General features: G+C 43.0%; 1 protein-coding gene across 1 annotated transcript in view; it reads right to left on the bottom strand.

Moving 5' to 3' along the window:
* The window catches only part of LOC120729426 (cadherin-13-like), a 205,059-nt gene extending 190,342 nt beyond the window's left edge, over window positions 1–14,717 (bottom strand). Inside the window, exon 1 of the mRNA XM_040024968.1 lies at window positions 14,421–14,717. Coding sequence (XP_039880902.1) covers window positions 14,421–14,465 — 45 coding nt within the window. The 5' untranslated portion in view covers window positions 14,466–14,717. The remainder of the gene's footprint in view (window positions 1–14,420) is intronic.
* Window positions 14,718–15,438: the final 721 nt, after the last annotated feature.

The raw sequence follows: 15,438 nt of genomic DNA, 5'->3' as shown, positions 1-15,438 counted from the left end.
CTCTCTCTCTCTCTCTCTCGCTCTCTAAATCGATGATCAAACCCCACCCCTACTTATTACCAGTGTTGGGTAAGTTACTAGTAACTTAGTTACATTACTAGTTACTTCTATCAAAAGTAACTCAGTTACTTCAAGTTACTTGTTACTTTCAAAGTAACTAGTTACTAGGAAAAGTAACTTTGGTTTTACTCAGAATTGTGTTTTTAATATTGTGTTGCTTCCATAACTGGATACCAGCCAGTCTTCTAGCTTGCTTACTGGCCACAACTGCTCTGTGCCACCTACCAACAGAGAGGAAAAATAATGTGCATATTTCCACGAGAGAAATCCCACGCCTGGACCGTCGTTGACCGCCGCCATGATTCTAGCCTACGTCACAGCGTCATGTGCGCTTTTTACATCCAACACGAAAACTGCAGTCGTGGTGCTTTGATTGTACTCAGAACTCGGAACTTCTGCCTTCCAAACAGGAAGATGAAGGTAACACTGCAGATGAGCTGCTTACAGGGTCATCTGCTATAAAAACCCAGACCAGGAAAACCACCTTCATGTTTTTCTGTTTTATCCTCAGTTACTTTGACACAAAGGAATCTGCTGTGACGCTCACACCTTTGATAAAGTCTCACAAATGTCAGCTTTCTTTTTATAGAAAGGAAAATATAGATATGTACTGATAAGTGATCAGAATTATAATATTTCTCACTGTCTGAGGCAAAATTTCTCCGATTGAATCGTGGATCGCAGCCCTAGATTGTTGGGTCTTCACCTCACAATATAAAGTGCCTTGAGGTGACTCGTGTTGTAGTTTGATGCTATATAAATAACATTCAGCTGAACTGGCAGTGAAATTAAGAGGCTGTACCTCGAGAGTGTTTTCTGTGAGATACAGAGTAACACAACGAGTGATATAGAGTAGCAACATCTACCACAGTGAGAACAATAATGAATGAAACAAGTTGATGGTGATGAGTCTGTAAATATCTGTATTCTTCACTGCTCCAGAAAAAGTTACCCTATTCTAGTTGTTCAACCAATTTCTTCGTCTTGCTTCTGGTGTGGCGTCAAATGCTTGAATCTACCTGATGTGTAAAAGAAATAAAATAAGTGTCCACTCCAGCTGCCAGTTCCCAGAACACCACACAGGGAAACACTCGTCCAGAGACACTTATCAGCACATCCTACAGAAGTTAGCCAACGTGTACACATGTGAATGTAGTCTACAACTCTTAACAAAATCATCTGGAATAAGTTCCAAATGTGGAATAAGTTTTGTTGGGTTTTTTCCTCTGATGGGAAAAAGAAAGGATTTCATGTGTGACCCACATGCATGTGATACAAAGTCCTACGGATGCCCTTAGGCCTCTGTGAGGGCAATTAAAATCATGATGGATCCAGAGTCTAACAAAGACACGTACAGTGGGGCATAAATCAAAGATGTAGTGTTTCGGGGTGGAACAGAAAACTGGTCTGCATGCTTCGGAGGCCATTGCCAGCATCAGCCTGCATTGTAACATGAAAGTGTTCATTCTGTAGTTTATAGCCAATTACTTTTGGTCAGCACATCACAGAAAATAAAATAAAATACGATATAGTGTCTCAATTTGGCAACTGCATGTTAATGTCTGCTCTCCCACACACTTATTACCACTTCTTAGTTAAGTCGAGTTACTTTCCAAGTTGAGCACGCAGCAGCAGGAGGAGAGTCCACCCACCCACCGCCAAAGCAAAGTGCTAATGCCTCTTCACATTCAGACGACGAGAGAGAATAAATTGTCTGAGCTTTTGATGTTGAGAGTTATCAAGGAGCACCTGTGGTGGAGTCAAACACTTGACATGTGCATTCGGTTTCTGGAATGTGTTTGATTGATTGTTTAGAAATAAAATGTTGTAATTATGAGCAATAAATATGATTGTGATGGCCAACACCTCTGTCTACGAGCTGCACGGTTATACAAAATCAAAGACATGTTTGAATTGATTTGTTTTGCAGGATAGTTTCTGATGAGCACATATTGGAGTGAAAAGGTGAATGTCGAGAGTTTCAGTTAAAGAATCAGAAATGATTTTCTGTCGATAGCATTCGAGTCTTCTCTGTTTCTCAATTGCAGCTGCTTCATTTCACTGATAGCTGACATCCAAATTAAAAGCTCAAAATGTAGCCTGCTGACTACAGTAAGTGGCCGGTGGTCACTGCTGCCTTCCAACATATATCTGTCAAGTGGGAGATGTTTTGGAGAAGCCTGCGACTTTTCCTTGCACATCGTGGAAAAGGCGAGAGGACTGAGACACTAAGGTAAATATAATTCTACTTACAGGTTTTCATTAGCCTTCGGTAAAAACACTGAGAACCAGAGAATAATGCTGATCAAGATCACAAGCAACTCTACCAAATCTCCAAGGTTGCTATTAATATTTCAGCTTTTGTTAATCACTTAATATTAAACTTATAGATATTTTTAAGAGAAGAAAATCCAACCTTCCCAAAATAATAATAATACAGGGTGGGCCATTTATATGGATACACCGCAATAACATGGGAATGGTTGGTGACATTAAAGTCCTGTTTGTGGCACATTAGTATATGTGAGGGGGCAAACTCCTCAAGATGGGTGGTGACCATGGTGGCCATTTAGAAGTCGGCCATCTTGGATACAACTTTTGTTTTTCCAACAGGAAGAGGGCCATGTGACACATCAGACTTATTGGTAATGTCACAAGAAAAACAACGGTGTGCTTGGAGACTTTTTCATTTGATTCAATTTTATATGATGGATTATGCAGGAAAAATAGAATTGGGCTGAAAGGTCTATCGCTTTATTACCTATTCAGGTTGTGTATCATGTTTTTTAAAAGTACTTTTGACAATAAGCAGTAAAGTAACAGGATTACTTTCTTGGAGAAGTAATCAGTAATTAATAAGTACTTACTATTTTCAAGTAACTTCACCAACACAGCAACTATTTAAACTACATGAGTGTCTTGAAGACATAAAGACCTGGATGATCTCTAATTTCCACCTAAATTCAGATAAAACTGAACCCCTAAAAATCTTAGAAATGTGCTGTCTAAGCAGATACTTGGTCTGGATGACCTGCAGTAACACTGTGAGGAACCTTGGAGATGTCCTTCAGTGTGCATATTAAGCATATATGTAGGACTGCTTCTTGAAGTTACATTATCTCTGAAATTAGAAACATCCTGATTCAGGGTGATGCTGGACAACTAGTTTATGCATTTATTGCTTCCAGGCTGGAATATTATTATTCAGTGTTATTAGATTCTCCTACAAACTCTTTGAAAAGCCTTCAGTTGATCCAAAATGCTGCAGCGAGAGTCCTGACAGAGACTGGAAAGACTAAGCATATTGACTTCTATTCATTGGCTCCTTTTTAAATCCATATCAAATTTAATATCCTTCTCACATAGAAGATCTTGAATAATCAGGTCCCATCTTATCTTAAAGCCCTCATAGTACCATATCACCCCAACAGAGCACTTTTCTCTCATACTGCTGGCTTGTCTGTGGTTTCTAAGGTAGTTGAAAGTAGAAATGGGAGGCTTCCAGGCCCCTCTTCTGTGGAACCAGCTCCCAGTTTGGATTCAGGAGACACGCAGCCTCTCTACTTTTAAGATTAGGCTTAAAACTGTCTTTGTCAATAAAACTAATAATTAGGGCTGGATCAGGTGACCGTGAATCCTCCTTTAATTTTGTTGCAATAGACCTGGGCTGCTGAGGGTTTCCCATTACACGCTGACCGTCCTGTCTCGCTCCCTTCACCCCAAAAAGGATCGTTGCGGATGCTGCCTCTCCCTGAGCCTGGTCCTGTAGGAGGTTTCTTCCCACTGCCACCAAGTGCATGCTCATTGTTGTGGTTTTTCTTTACCTTCTCCTTGATGGGACTGTTATTGTGATTTAGGGCCAATAAAAAAAACTGAAATAAAGCTGAGCTGAACTTAGAAAAGTTTAAATACTGGAGGCACCATAGCACAGTCAACCAAAATGATCAATTTGTTGTATACTGCAGTAAATGTGTCTCTCACTGAACATCTTTATATGTGTTATGTACATGTTTCTGTCAGTGAGCAAGACTATGCAGAAGAATATCATCAAACAGTGCTATGTTAATTCAAGCCAATTTACAAGTCAAATCCAGGCATTTGTTTGAATCTATTTTCATACAAATTAGGTCAAATTGTATAAACAATCTGATCACTGATACAAAAATAAATCTCACATAATACAACACTGGAAAAAAAACTTGTATTCACATTATAAAATAAACTAAAACCTTCCCTCTGAGATTTCAGGCCACGCTGACTTGACAGCCTCACACAGTTCATGCAGATTTGTCAGTCGTACATCCTGTTGCACCACATCCCAGACGCACTCTGATTGTGGAGCTCATTATCATGTTGTCATGATCATCTCAAACTGGTAAAGAAATCTGTTTTTTAGATGGTTTATTCAGCTGAAAGTAGCCATTAGCAGATGGGTGCACTGTGGTCATATAAGAGAGGTCTCGGTCAGCGACAGTACTGAGGTAGGCTGCGGCATTTAAACGATGACAAACGTCGCCTAATATCGGCGAGCCCATGGAAGTCGAGGCGTGCCACGTCGTGTGGTCTCCTTCAAGTTTTGACATGTTGTGTGTTCAGGAATGTGCTTGTGCATTTCTTGGTTGTAGTAATTCGTTATCTGAGATACCGCTGCCCTCCTATCAGCTAAAACAGCCATTCAACTCTGAGCTCTGAGATCAAACACGGTATTTCAATCCTCACTGTATATTTTTACTTTTAGAGAACTCTCTAGAAGCCCTCGAGATTGTTATGTGGGAAAATCCCAGTAGATCAGCAGTTTCTGCAATACTCAGACCCACCTGGCACCAACAACTATGTCATGTTCACAGTTACTTAAATAACTTTTTCCTCATTGTGAAGCGGGAATCTAAACTGAGATAAATCATGATCTCTGTCCAAAACTATAAACAATACAATATAGACAAACTTGCATGTGTATACTGAGAATTCAAATTTTTGAGTTAAAACTTTAAACTTTGAAATCTGTCTCTGAAATTGTGCTGAATGATTCCTGTTTAACTCCACCGAAAATGTTGAGATTGTTTTTCAGAGTATATACTTCAGTTATTGCTGTAAGCACTCGGAGTAGGTTACTTTGAAGTACTGCTCTGGAATTACAGATAATGGTTACATTGTTGCCATTTTCAGAGGCACAGAATTCATTGATAAACTGTTTAATGGTCAGGTGCAGTCTGTTCTCTGTCTCACCATCTAAATCGAGATGTTTTCGCTGTAATTTTAGTAACTTTTGATTCTCTTTAGGAATATGAGGCTAACGGCTTCACAGGGCTGAAAAATAAATAAATGAATCAATTTGAGAAATCAGAAAAACTTTAGGTGTGGCCAAATTTGCAATGCTATGTTGGGGTTCAAGTATAGAGCTGAACCATTGTGCGATCTTCCTAAATTCTGCTACATAATTATTATAGGTTTGGATTTTAATGCATAATATTATTATTTTATTTAAACAAATGTGCATCTGTCATTTCTTGTTTTTAGGATTTCGACGTTACTTTAAAATGTGATGTTTCCTACAGTATCAGATAGAACAGCGAGTTTTAACAACAGCCATGTTTCTTATCTCTCAAAAACACAAATAAAAAAAATACTCCAGTTGCCATGTGTGGACACATTCTAGCTTCGCTAAAAAGGACACTCTCCTCCCTACTGTGGCTCCATTAGAAATAATTATCCCCAATCGATCTGCCAGTCCCTCTGTGGAGCAGGAACATGAGCTTGTCTCAGCTTTAACAGCCTTCAAATGTCTGTCAACTGTGTGCGTGTGCATTAGTATATGCTCGCCCAATCCTGCTCTATGCAGAGCTTTGTTTGACTTGTGACAGCTTCCTCCAGGTTCTCTAATTCTGCAGGTAGCTTGTCCCAGTGCTGCAGCAGAGCATGTCTCCTAGTGGGAGTCTAGGAAAGGTAGAAAAGCCCTTTCTGAGCAGGTCAACCACAGGGGGGACTGTAATAGTAAATGCGCTGATAACCGACCACCTGGTGTGACTCTACTGCGGCGTGAAAAACCAAGCCGTCACTACGAGGGCCACCGCAGCGGAAAATTGTGTCCAGTAAAGCGTACGAGGTGGGGAGAGGATGTGACAGTGAAGACATGCAATCCTAATGAAAATCAAATCCAGTCAGCTCGCTCGTGGCAGAAAGCCTATAGCACACACTGCATCTCCCCTATAGTTGATAAGAGGGGTGAAGCTGCGATAATGAAAGGGGCGGCAGCCAACCCCGCGTCATATCACTGTTGTCAGGTGAAAACTTTGGATCTCAAGACTGTAATCCTTCCCTGTGGTGAAAAACAGTCAGCTTTAATGAGAAGCGTGCAGTTTGCAGTTGTTTGAATTAGTTACAGCGTGAGTGTGAAGAGGTGGAAACGGTATCTGGATGGAAATCTCTGCACTCGCCTCGCCAGACCGCAGCCAAAGCCACAGTTTCATCTTTACCTTCATTACTGCTGCCTCAGCCATCCCATGAGGATCACAGCACAGCCGACAACACCAAAAGCCCTTAAGTGTACTTGCGAATAGCTATCTATGCACTTATGCAGATGGATCGCTCCTTGTCCTAAACTCTATGTTTTAATTACTTTGGGTCTGGAAGACAAACTCCTGCATGGATCTCCCCAAACAAGAACTGGCTGAGGCGGTCTGAGATCACCTTGAAAGAGTCTCTTCAGATCATAAAACATGGGCGATAAGTATCACTAAAGCAAATAATCGCTTCAAAATTAGGGTGATAGGTCAGGAAGTAGTGGGAACACTGATTCTAGCATCAGTACAAGGAAAGAAGGTTCACGCTAGAGTAAAGTTTTAGGTTTCTGATTGCTACGGCATCGTGTTAAAAAGGACCTTATGAACTGAGAATCCTTTGAGATGAAGAAAGCTTTGTGAAGATGTAAATCTGCAGTGCACTGAAAGTGTCACATAGAGCAGCTTGCAGCATTTCCTGGCGTACATATTGTGCAAACTTTGAATTTTGATAGATCACAAGGACAAACCTTAAAGGGAGATCACATATCTTCAAAATATAATAAAACCAGAACCTAATGTTGTGACGAACACGGGTTGTTACCAGTCCACTGGCACTCCTCTTTCCTTTTCTTTCCACTCGATTCTTTTTGCCCCATCATTTAATTCATTTGTAAGCTCAAAGCCTTGGACCTGCCTGCATTAATACGAGATAAACCTGTGAATAGAGCGCGACATTAATTGTGTCTAAAGGAATTCAACTGAGGTGGCAGCCCCCTCTGTCAGTGGCAGGCAAAAGTTGGCTCTCTCTCGTTCCCCCACATGCTGACATCAAAAGCAATAAGTGGGAAGAGCTATTCTAATTGCCTTGAAGCGACCTGCCTGCGTAGGCACCAATATAGTGCTTTGTGTGCTCACTTCAAATGAGTCCTCGAATCCCCGTCTTTTTCTTGACAGGCAAGTTCAGGGGTTTAAATGGCCTCTCTACCTTTGCAAAAAGCACTCTTACCATACCAGCATCCATCTATAGGAAAACATCTCACAAAAACAAATGTACACACCTACACGGTCACACCTGCAGTTTAAACACTAAGTGGATCTAAGTGGCAATTACCCCTGACGTTTGTTCGAAGGATATCTGGCATTTTGTTGCCATCTAGGCAGCAGGGGTGGTACTGCATGCGTCAGACCCACCTGATGCCTCCTGAATCACTGAGTTAGGGATAAAACAGCGTGAGGGCCAACAGACGATGCAAAAACCATCCTGGTGTCTACATACCAAGTGAAAAGGAGACTAGAGATATTTTCAGAACAGAAAAACGGGGAGCAGCATAGGTGCAAGTGGGATGATGAACAAAAGAAATCTACCTATTTTTGTTCGCAGCAAAGCCAAAAAAAGGATAAAGCGAATAAGCTGCAGTGATTTCTCGTAAAAGTCAAGAAAACCTTCTTAGCTATCATTTCCGTTTAACAGCAGAGAGGGATTTGATTACTTCAAAGACCTTTGCTGAACACAGAACGAAGTGAAAACCCAGAGTCGTGTTGGGAGAGAATGAAAAAGTAGGGCTGATGCCTTCAAACAATCTCATCGTGCTCCAAGTGGAGCATTAGAGAGTCAGTCTCCACTGCTGCTTTAAGAACAATGTTAAAGTCAAGGTGATAATACATCCTGTACTATTATCCAGCTTTAACACCACGTACAGCCTTTTTGGCTGCTTTGATCAAATCAACACAAAAATTACTCTTTCAAAATGTGTCTGCAAAGAGTCGAATTATATTTGAGACAATCAGAGCAGATAAAACAGTAAAAAGTCAACGAGACCAAGCTCATCTCATTGCACTCTCAAGGTGATCTCTTTACGTGTGCACGGACGCAGATATTTATTCACGTGTCTGTTTATTTACTTTTGCACAGACACTGTCCTCTAACTGGATTCATCATCCAGACAACCAGGAGAAGTATGACTGTACAGGACACAGCCAGGGAGAGCCTCACCGATCATAACGTCATGAACAATATTATAATGAATCAGGACCAACACAAATCAATCAGTTCTGTCTTATTACTGCATCACCAGACTGTGTTTAAATATAGTGTCAAAGCTGGGACCACTTCACTAACTCATCTCACATATATACACGTACAGGCACGCTGCAATGCAAAGGTGATGAGCCAATCAACACCTCTTTATCCCTGTGAACTCTATACTGGTTCACATGAGAGTTCAGAGCTCTCCTTCTCTGCTATTGCACCATGCTGCTAATTCTGCTCTGCTGTAGTTGTCAGTTGTACAAATTATGAATGTTGCTTTAATATCTAAGCAGATATTAAAAGACATGTCAAAGTTTAAGTGAGCTTTTTAAAAAAAATCTGCTCATTATCAGCAAGGAAATAATCTGCATCATTTTTGCCAGCAGACGAATCCATAGGGGACAGTGCAAGGTAAGCATATGGTAGGCTGTGCATCGCATACTTATGAACGCCTGTTCATCTATTTTTAAAGACCTCCTTAAAATTTAGTTTAAAAAAAATATCTATAAATCTTGCTAAAGGCAAGAACTGGTGCTCATCTCATTTCTGATCATTTCAAACAAATATGGGAGCGAGATAACTAAAATCTGCTTTTGTTTTGAAAATGCAAACAGGAACACCAAGAGTTGTGTGTCCTGAACCATTTTAGCTAACTGGTGACTCGCGACACACTGTTGTAGCTGGAAACTCCACCTACAGAAACATCAGCAGGGAGCAGCTCACCTAAAAGATCAAGTGCAGTTGGCTAACCTCAATCACCACTTTGACCCTGTGGCTGTGACTAACGACGCAGTCAGTGATGAAAAGCCAGCTTTTTAATGACCTGTGGCCTCGTGTTGCACATGACTCGTGAATGGTCTGCAACGCGTCTCTTAGTTGAACTAAATAAAAAGTGCATGGCAGCAGCAAAGGCTAATGCAACTCACTGTATCATCATCTGCTACTATTATCTGTAAAACTACTCTTGTGGAAGAAACAGGACCCCGCTGTACCAGCCTCTTACATGAATACACCCACTGTGCTGCTGGCAGCTTCACACACTTTGAGAGGAGTCATCGCAATCATGCTGAAAAAAGAAACTCGCTCTCCTTGCCAAACATAGACCCATGCTTGTGCTTTTGTGTGTGTGTGTGTGTGTGTGTGTGTGTGTGTGTGTGTGTGTGTGTGTGAGTGAGAGAGAGAGAGAGAAAGCAGAACAACATATCTGGATGTTTTGGAAAAGAGACAAACGGAGCTCCTGAATATCTGTAACGTGTTGCACAGAGTTTGCTAAAGCGTGGGGGGCGTGGCATGACCATCTCACTTTCTCTGACACTTGAGATTTTGAATGTGGCGTCAGGGGCACGGCTGCTTTGCTCTCATCAGTTATCTGGACCTGGGTATCTGTATAGCTCTTTGTCTGTCAGCCACTTTATCTTCGTGCTTGTTCATCTGCTTGTCTGACAGGGGAGAACAAACTGTGATGGAAGCTTGATCAACTGGAGGGACGGCGTTAAACTGCACCGCTATGTCCTTCACACATGGTTACTGAGGCCTTTTGTGCATGTGTGTATGTTTGTGTTAGTCTTTTGCTTGACTCACAAACGCACCATTAATCCTCTGTCCTAGAACGCGACATTTTCCTTTTTTTCTCTCCCACTTGGCACATTTCGTGATTACACTACACAACGTCCATTGGCGTTTTGCATAATTAGGCCACTTATATCAAATGCAGGCAGATTCTAATGGAGCGCTAAGGGGACATATTTACTTTAATTACTACCCTCGCTATCTCTGCACTTCATCCTCCCTTGCTTCGACCTCCTCTAACCCACTCCCTTCCTCCGGCGAGTGCAGTGGCAACGTCGAGGGAAAGAAGATTGAAGAAGACTGTTTTTCCCTCAAAGGTCACACTCTCTCCTCATTGGAGTTAAGATAGCATTTGACCTTACGGCCCATTACAGAGCATGTTGCTCGACCACAGTCTCAAGGGAACAAACGGAATAAACGGATAAATAAAAACTCGGAGTCTCCCATTACAAGGAAAGAGTGTGAACAGGTGTGTGTTTGGAGTTGTGCGATTGTGGGTCAGGTGTACGGGCACATGTGAGTGTTTTATTTACAGGAAGCTTTTAGAGTTTTCTGTCAATAACAGCAGAGTCTGAAAAAAATCTCCAAAGAGCACTCTAACACCACAGACCACGCTTGGCTGCGTGCTTCCACCCAGGAAAGAGCATAGATAAGTACAATGTGAAGGAGAATGAAACCTCAAAGCCCCACACTAGAAAGCCTATTTACCAGCTGATTGTTAGAACCACAGTAACACCAGGGTACATTTAGACAGCAGAGTCTAGATTGCTATTGGACTGCTTTCACTTGAACCATTTCATGCTCCTTTTATTCGGGCTGTTTGTCTGCCTCTGTAGGCTGCTAAGATTGCAAACTTCTCTGCAATTTTTCTTAACTCTAACCCTTTATTTTGGCAGCACGGCTGTGGGAGATGAAACCCGACGGCGCCGTGAGAAGAGATGAGGGAAGAATGAGAAGAGAGCAGGGAAGTGTGAGGAAGGGCGAAGACCACGAAATGAAAAGAAAGAAACCACCCTGCCTTAATGACTGGCATCATTAGACTTTGTGACTTGTCATCCTTCCGTTCTTTAACTAGACTCCATCATAAAAAGTCCATCACTGAAACAGCACTTAGTAGCAGAGGGGTGCCAGGTCTGAAAAGACACTCCACATAAGAAACCTTGAGTGAGGAAAGAGATCTTAGCTGGAGGTCTGCTTTTGAAAGGATAATTGATTGTAACCAGTGATGGACGTGACGGGCTCCATCTGTACAGTCCATAAAGAGGAAAGCACACTAAAGTGCACAGGCGACACGTAGTGCAGACTGAGCATCTTTCACTAGCCACTGCATATTTAATCCCTGGATAACTGAAAACTAACCCTGGTGTTGTATATGATTAAAAAGGACTCGAGCTAGAAACAGAAACATTCTAGAAATGAAAATACTGCGACGTGATGCACACCTGCTGCTGCGCTCCTGAATTATAAATCGCACCAGCATACCAGAAATGGCAGTGGCCTCTATTTTTGATCATGCTAGATCAATGACCCGCCTCCAAGCCTGAGTGTCTGCGAGAGACGGAAGAGATAAAAGAATAAAATGCGAGCGTGTGTGTCAACTCTCCCAGTGTGTATGTGTGTGTTTGTATGTGTCACAGTGAAGGTCAGCCCCATCTATGAGTAACAGGAGACCGTGGCAAGCCGCTGCCTTCAGCTGCACACTTTAAACATTTTTACTGGGGACCGTGACCTCCCCCTTTCCTCTCCGTCTCTCTCAGTGCCGGCGGCAGCTTAAACAGGAGCGTTAACAGTCCGTTGGTCACCGCAGCCGTAAACGTCCACGACAGCAAATCTTCGCGCAGACGTGCCCAGGTGCCAACCCAGGAATTTAAACTGTAGTAAAACCGTCTTCATCTACGGGTGAGAGGCGAGAAAACAGCACACGGCAGTTTGAGAAAATAAATGGTGGATAAAGTTTGGTTAATCAGCTAGTTTGATGGGGTGGGGAGGGCATTCGATGGAGGAAGACAAGGAGGAGAAATCAAAGTGGGAATGGGCGGGGGATCGTTGCACCTGCACCTCCCAGCTGTGCTGCGCCTATTCTGAATCACTGCTCCACCGGGAGAGACTGCTTAGCGTTCGATCTGGAAAACAGGGATTTATTACCAAAGAGGGGGCTACTAGTGCAACGTGTGCGTATATCTGCATATCTGTGTGAGGGGGTGGTGGGTGGGTGCAGCAGCTTACTGTGGAGATGAGTTTGGCTCCCACCTGTCTGACAATCTCTAAAAAGAAAAGCTAGTTTGAGCCTACACGCTGCAATACGTGTTATTCTGCAAGACAGAAAGGGAAGTTTGTGAATATATATTTATTCATCTGGATGATGAGTCAAGTAGAACGACTGTGTAACTCACATTTTGCATAAAAATCTGTTTGGTTTGTTTTTGGCCAGACTGGGAAGAAAATCGCTGGAGGCGACAGTACTGTCATATGTTTTTGTTTTCACTGGTTTGCATTAGTCAGTGTGGATTCACACCTTGAATGATTTATATTTTGGGAATTCCAAGTGCATGTATACCTTAGCTGTCAGTGATGACAGGACAGCCACAGCACAAAGATTTGGATTTTAACATAAATATTTGTCCATCAGCTGCAGAGGCTAAAGGAAAGCCCAAAGCACGTTTAAAGGTTTTTGGAAACACAAATTTTAAAAATTACTCAGTACTGAAGACATTTTATAAGACTCTCCATGATGTTTTCCAGGGCGAGTAAGTGAATCTACGCCTTCTCACAAAGATGAAAAACATATGCGTGTGAATAAGACGCAGCACACACGTGCAAGAGAGGCCAGGTCCTAATCAATAAAACAGGGAGTTAAATCATTTCTCTGTCGACACTATTAACCTGAATCTCAGCAGATAAGCAAATTCAATGTAGAAATGGCTTATCCAATTAAAAGGGAATATAATGCACAGCAGGAAGTGTGCACTAAACCTGCACGGGTCAAACAAGAAATACCACAAGAGCTGTGCTGCCTCTCAATACTGAGATGAGGGCGAGCAAGAGACACACAGGATGAGAGGAGCGAGAGAAGCAGCACAGCACAGTTTCCCAAATGAGCTGTTTGCCTGGCACGCTTCGGGGCTCTCGCATTGTTGCTGTGTTTAGAAATAGTCTCAGCTAGGATGCTTTAAAATTTAGCTGCCGCTTAAACCTTTGCAGCATGCCACACGAATAGAGCCTGACATCACACAGTGACTATTTCAAAGGAAACTTGTTATGATCTTCAAGAGGGATGTATGAATATGCATCAGCAAGAGAAGGTCAGAGATCAAGGCTGGAAAGAGGCGTTTGTGCACCTGGATCCGTTCTTGCTCGAGTTCACAAAGGTGGATGAAAATACGGCGAAAGTGACATAAAAGGAAGGTTCGGCATCCTTGGTGCTGAAATCCTGCTCTAAAGATTTGACTGGTATTAACAGCTGTTCCGAGTTACCGCTCCCTCTCTTCATATTAAAGTCAGATCAAACGGACGAGTGGCTCTATCACAGTGGGAATTAAGGCTTTATTAAATATCTCAAGGGAGCCCACGTCTGCAGAGACCAGTGGACTTGAGTAAAAATACCCAACACAGCAGAGCGGCCAAGTTAGTTCACTGCCCCTCTTTCTGTGTCTCTGACACCCCCCGCTGCCTTTCCCTCTTTTCGCTCCTCTCCTCTTCTCCATGCTCCTGTGTGTGCTTCTCGCTCACGCACTCACACCCTCACAAGCCCAAAGAAACGCTCAAGTTGGTGGCTGAGCGGAATATAGATGCGACTGGAGACAAGAGCTGGTGCCGTGATTTGCACATAGACAGAGGATACACACCCTGCGCTCTGCTTCAGTCTTCTTCCATCTTCAGTTTCTCTCCTTCCCCTGTTTTCTCTTTCTCTGGACAAAATGTGAAAGGCATTGCTAAAGTGAACGAACCCCGCGCACACTGCCAGACCCTCGATATCTTCTGCCCCAAACTCGGAGCCCTAAATGACAGTCAGACGCGCGCAAGAAGGACTAAACGGGAATAAACTTGCACGGATGGAGCTGGCTGTGCAGGTGATGTATCGTGTGCCATTTCCAGACCCGGGACAAACTTGACAACACATATGTTTGCGCCATTAACACACAAGGGTAGCCCGGGTGAGACCAGGCGGAAGAGCAGAATAAAAAGAGCGTGGGATCGCTCCCAGTCTCAGCGAAATAGTCCCCAAATCCCTCACACACGCGCACACATCTCGTCTGTCTTACCTGGTGGAGGAGAAAAGCCAAGAGAACGCAGACTCCAATCTCCATGGTCGGCAAAATTTCTCTGGGTGCGAAACACAAACAGCTTCAAGACAGGGCGATAGAGACTCTGTGAGCTGTGTTCATAATTCCACTGTCCAACCGCCGGAGAGAGAGGAAAGCCTTTCGCCGTGAGCCGCCAGCTGCCAACTTCCTCCAAATATAACTGCAGTCTGATCAGCACAGTGCTGGATAGTGAAGGCGAGACCACGACCAATAGATTTATGAGCAGGACAGAGACGGGGGGAGGCGGAGAGGGGAGTGGTGGGGGATGAGGCGGGGAGTTCGTCGCGATCCAAGCAGCGGGTCAGCGTCGACACCCGGTTCGTTTGTGGAGTTTTCGGCAGGTGCAGCCGCAGGTTTCGAGGATTCATCAACATGACGCGTATCGCGCCGTTTCAGTTTTCACGCGCGACAGGTTTATGGCCCCGATAGTGTCTGTAATTCACCCTCTTTTCAAGATTATTTACGGTGTCTGTCATCAGTGTCAGTGGCGCACGGGAAGCCTCTATTACCCACGAAACCGCACCACTGCGATGATGCCTGAGAGAAAAACTTCAGTAATGAAACATTTTAAACCCAAACTAGAAACACGAGCCGCGACCAAAGAAGCTGCGGCTTAAACATGAATCATTCACTCGGCCTTTAATAGCTTACTTTAGAGCTGCATTCGTGTCAGCGTGTTTCCTTGCTTCTAGCTAAATGATCAATTGTTAATTTGTGCGGGGAATGAATTTTTGCAGTTCTCTTTTCAGCATGTGCACCGCAGCCAAGTTGAGTTCGAATTTTCTTTTACTGTATGTTTATTATAAATGTAAAAAACCGACCTTTGCATATGTAGGTGACGAATTTATTGTCACTGCTTTTTACGTTACTTTCAGTGCAGCTTCTCCTTCTTCTTTTTTAGCTCTATGTTCTAAACTAAAAACACTGAAAAGCGCATTTCTGTTCTATTCTTAAGCCAGGGTAACCTCTTTAGCCT

This window comes from Simochromis diagramma, unplaced genomic scaffold (assembly GCF_900408965.1).
Source record: "Simochromis diagramma unplaced genomic scaffold, fSimDia1.1 OVJJ01000293.1, whole genome shotgun sequence".
NCBI classification, from domain to species: Eukaryota; Metazoa; Chordata; class Actinopteri; order Cichliformes; family Cichlidae; genus Simochromis; species Simochromis diagramma.
This window is presented reverse-complemented; position numbering and strand designations above follow the sequence as displayed.